This window comes from Lactuca sativa, chromosome 5 (genome assembly GCF_002870075.4).
Source record: "Lactuca sativa cultivar Salinas chromosome 5, Lsat_Salinas_v11, whole genome shotgun sequence".
Classification (NCBI taxonomy): domain Eukaryota; kingdom Viridiplantae; phylum Streptophyta; class Magnoliopsida; order Asterales; family Asteraceae; genus Lactuca; species Lactuca sativa.
In genome coordinates, this window is record NC_056627.2 from 315,996,621 (window position 1) to 316,001,007 (window position 4,387).

General features: G+C 27.7%; 1 protein-coding gene across 1 annotated transcript; it reads right to left on the minus strand.

Annotated features, from left to right (window-relative positions):
* Positions 1–348: 348 nt before the first annotated feature.
* Positions 349–1,969, minus strand: LOC128126083 (uncharacterized). The gene is made up of 3 exons (XM_052763815.1): positions 1,940–1,969; positions 1,391–1,498; positions 349–1,320 (listed from the first exon to the last, which is right to left on the minus strand). Exons 1-3 carry the CDS (start codon positions 1,967–1,969, stop codon positions 349–351), a joined length of 1,110 nt encoding a protein of 369 aa, XP_052619775.1.
* Positions 1,970–4,387: the final 2,418 nt, after the last annotated feature.

The window sequence follows — 4,387 nt, forward strand, 5'->3', positions numbered from 1 at the left end:
TTGACCCCTAACATCATTTATATCTAGTCTTATATTCTTAATTTCATCAATTATAGCATCATATAAGCCTTTATCGGTTGTATTATCTACAACTAAAAATCCTAGAAAGTACTCCTTAACTTCTATTGGAGTGGTTGAAAGATCTAAACATCGTAAGATAATTGACATTTGTTCCTTATGACTTGTATCAGGAGTACAATCAAGTATTATTGAAAAGTATTTAGCATCTTTTACTTTTTTAATAATTTTAGTTTTAACTTCTTCTCCTAATAAACTAATAAGTTGGTTTTGCATATTATGTCAAAGATAATGATTATGAACTTCATTGTCATTAATTCTCCTAATATGTTATTGCATAATAAGATCAAATTCTGCAATCATTTCAATGATAGTTAAAAAATTACCATTATTTTCTTCATAAATCTTTTCATTTGTTCCACAAAATGCTAAATTATTTTTTCCTACAGTTTTTACTACAGCAATGATTCTTATTAACACGTTTTTCCAATGTTCTTTTTCTTTATTTATTTGTTCTTGGATTTGCTTGTCAATTGTTTTATTATTTGCTAATCTAGTTTCTAAGTCAATCCATGACCTCATATTAAGAATGTGTCCATTACTTGCTTCATGTCTTTTTAATATACTAGAAATATTGTTCCAATCATTATTACCTTTATGTGCTAACGAACATGTAGATGTATTCACATTAAATAATTTACAACAAAAACAAAAAACTCTATCTACATCTATGGAATAAACCAACCATGTTCGTTCGTATTTTTCTCCATTTGATATTTTTTGCATATAAAGAGATGTACTAAAGCTTCTTGAATGTTGATCTTTTGGAAATTTAAAATCATAAATCTTAATAGGACCCTTTTCTACGATTAAATCTCTTAAGTTAGTACTAATATTATTCCATTTACTTGGATCATATATGTTTAAAGGTGTGTTATCATCTTCACTATTAGTTTGTTCGTTATCAATTTTAATATTACTTTGTTCGTTATCATTTTCACTATTAGTTTGTTCGTTATCAGATTCAATATTAGTTTGTTCGTTATTATTTTGACTATTAGTTTGTTCATTACCATTTTCAGTATTAGTTGGTTCATTATCATTTTCAATATTAGTTGGTTCATGATCATTATTATTAACATTAGCTTGTTCTTGTTCATTATCAACATTAGTTTGTTGTTGTTCATTATCAATGTTTTTGTTTGTAGTTAAATATTTTAAAAACGACCCTTTTTGTTTATCTATAAAAGCTTCTTCTTGCATTTTTCGTTTCCTTTTTGAAGCACCGGATTCGTATTTTCTCTTTGACATGATTATTAATTACTTGATTAATAATAACTATAAGTTTATAAGATATGGATTAGGATTATACCGCCCCTGAGATAATGGAAAGCTCAAAAACGATGGAATCTGTTAATCTGGAATCAGTGAACGATGGAATCAGCCAATCTGAAATCTGTGAACAATGAAATCTTCCAATCTGGAATAAAAAATCAATTGAAAAGATTAACAACTTTGATCATTCATGCCATTTGGATAAAACCAAAAACAATTAAAATACAAATCTAATTGAAAACTTTTTCTATTTTGTATGCTATATTTATAATGACATCAATTATATACAAATGTAATTGAAATCTTACATGCAATTCCACATGATTCTGTCAATAATTAGGAACCAAACATTGTCCAATACTATCACATATTATGAAAAAAAAAATCATTCATTAGATTGCAAATAAGGTTGATCTATTATGAAAAAAAACCCTTCTTATGTAACCCCAATTAGATAATTAATTGGTTATTATTCTATTAACCCCAATTAAATTCTACCCCACAGAAGAAGAGTTGATAACCTTTTATTTAAAGCATAAGATACAAGGCACCACCAGATTACTGCAACATATCGATAGAGTCATACCTTGGCTTCATGTCTACGATTTCTACCCATGGGACCTCCCTCGTTAGTACTTCAATTCATCCCCTTATGTCTCTTTTAATTCCTCCAAACATATATATTTTTGAATAAATATATTAAAAACGAAAAACTTAGGAAACTAATTATGTGTTTATAATGGTGTTTAAAGCATTTCAAGAACACAATTGTTTAGATAATGAAGACAGGAATGGTTCAATTTCGTTTATATATATCTTGAGCAAAAAAAACTATTTCATCATGAACTTGTATTCCTTCACCTTGAAGGCTGAAGCAACCTGATGGAATATATTGTTTAGCACAATAGCACCTATATATTACATAAAAGTATACAAATGTTACTGCATTCATAAGAAAAAAGTAAAATAAGAAACAAACATGTTTTCAGGGGCTAAATGCAGCATAATTGCATATTAGTGTATTACCGTGAGTCAATTAACGATTGGAGAAGTGAGACCATGAGAATTAAAAAGCAAGAAGCCAAGAATAACTGAAGACAGCAACGATAACTTGATTGAAGCCCTTAAATCGATAACCCTGCTTCAATCGATTAGAGAATTAAGAAGCAAGAAGCCGACCCTGGATTGAAGACTTGAATCGATTAGAGAAGGAAGAAAAAGAAGAATTTTAATCGTCGTGTGCGGTGTGCTGTATATCGATCGTGATTTATGCGATACATTTTTTTTTTTGGAAAATCGGACATTGGATTGAAATTAAAGGGCCCCTATCAATTAGGGGCCCTAAGCCATATCCTAACACATAATACACTAAGGCCGGCCCTGGTAGTAAGATATATATATATATATATATATATATATATATATATATATATATATATATATATATATATATATATATATATATATATATATATATAAAGTTTGTTTCTTTTAACGTAAAAGTCATTCCTATTTTATTTTTTTTTGTAATGAAGCCAAAAAAAAATCGGTAAACACTTGCAAAATAGCTTTTGTACCCGGATAATGCCGATTTTCAGACCCGAATTGTAAATAAACAACCATGGATGATTTTTACATTAATAGGGTTAAAGTTTAAGGACTTTTATGAAGATTTTTCTTTTTATATATATTAAATTAATTTGAATAAAACACGCATTTATCTATTAAAAGAAACAATTATGATAAATAAAACATGTATTTAGTTATTATATTTATCGAAGAGAATCACAAAAAGCCAAAAAATGATATATATATATATATATATATATATATATGTATGTATGTATGTATGTATGTATGTCCTATAAAATTAAGAGAACTTTGTAGATTTATAGCAAAAAATACATTTTTAGGCAACATGCTACATCGTTGTTGAATTTCCAGGCATTGGGTGTAAAACTTTTACCATAAAACTGCAGCATACTAACTAGTCTCTCACAGTCAAACGTCACCTCAAAAAATAAAGGCTTACCCAATGTTGTTGTTCCCAAATAGAGCTCCATTATACACGATATGTGGCGTAGAAAACGCGCTCCTTACTACAATTCAACAAAAGTTCTATTAACTGTATTTATGTTGTGTTTTTATAACTATTGTAGAGCAACTTGAACTTAATTCGGTCACTTCTAAGAAAGTGAAAATTTACTTCATTGTCGTTCTTTACACCTAACTCACTTTTTTTACACCGAAAATCTAAAAATCCAACGATAAAGGTAACATGTGACCTAGAAATGCCCTCCATAAGACAAATCAACAAAGTTCTCTTAAATTATATATGATATAGATTGTATTTTTATGATTGTAGTTATCATATATAATTTAAGAGAACTTTGTTGATTTATCGTATAAAACGTGTGTCTGGACCACATGCTACCTTCATCGTTGAATATTTAGGTCTTAGGTTTAAAAAAGATGAGACTTAGGTGTAAAGAATGACAATGAATGATGTTTTTACTTTGTTAAAAGTGACCAAATTAAGTTCAAGTTGTTGTATAATACATACTTAAATTTTGACATGGTTAGATAGTTGCAAAAATGTTATAAGAGTTACAATAATTATAAACATATGCAAAAAATGATATATAGTTATGATGTTTATTGAAGAAATCACTAAAAACCCAAAAGTTATCTATAAATTATCATTATTGTATCTTTTAATAAATGAAAATGATTTTTTTTAATGAAAGGGATGTAGATTATATATATATATATATATATATATATATATATATATATATATATATATATATATATATATATATATAAAGAAGAATTTTCAGAAAAGTCATTAAACTTCAACTCTATTAACGAAAAAGTCATCTCTATTTGTTTATTTATAATTTGGTGGTGAAAACCAACATTAATTGAAAAAAAAATAGATGACTTTTACATTTATAGAGGCAAACATCATAGATTTTTTTTGTAAATATCTCCCCCTCCCCCTCTCCCCCCCCCCCCCCCCCCCCCACACACA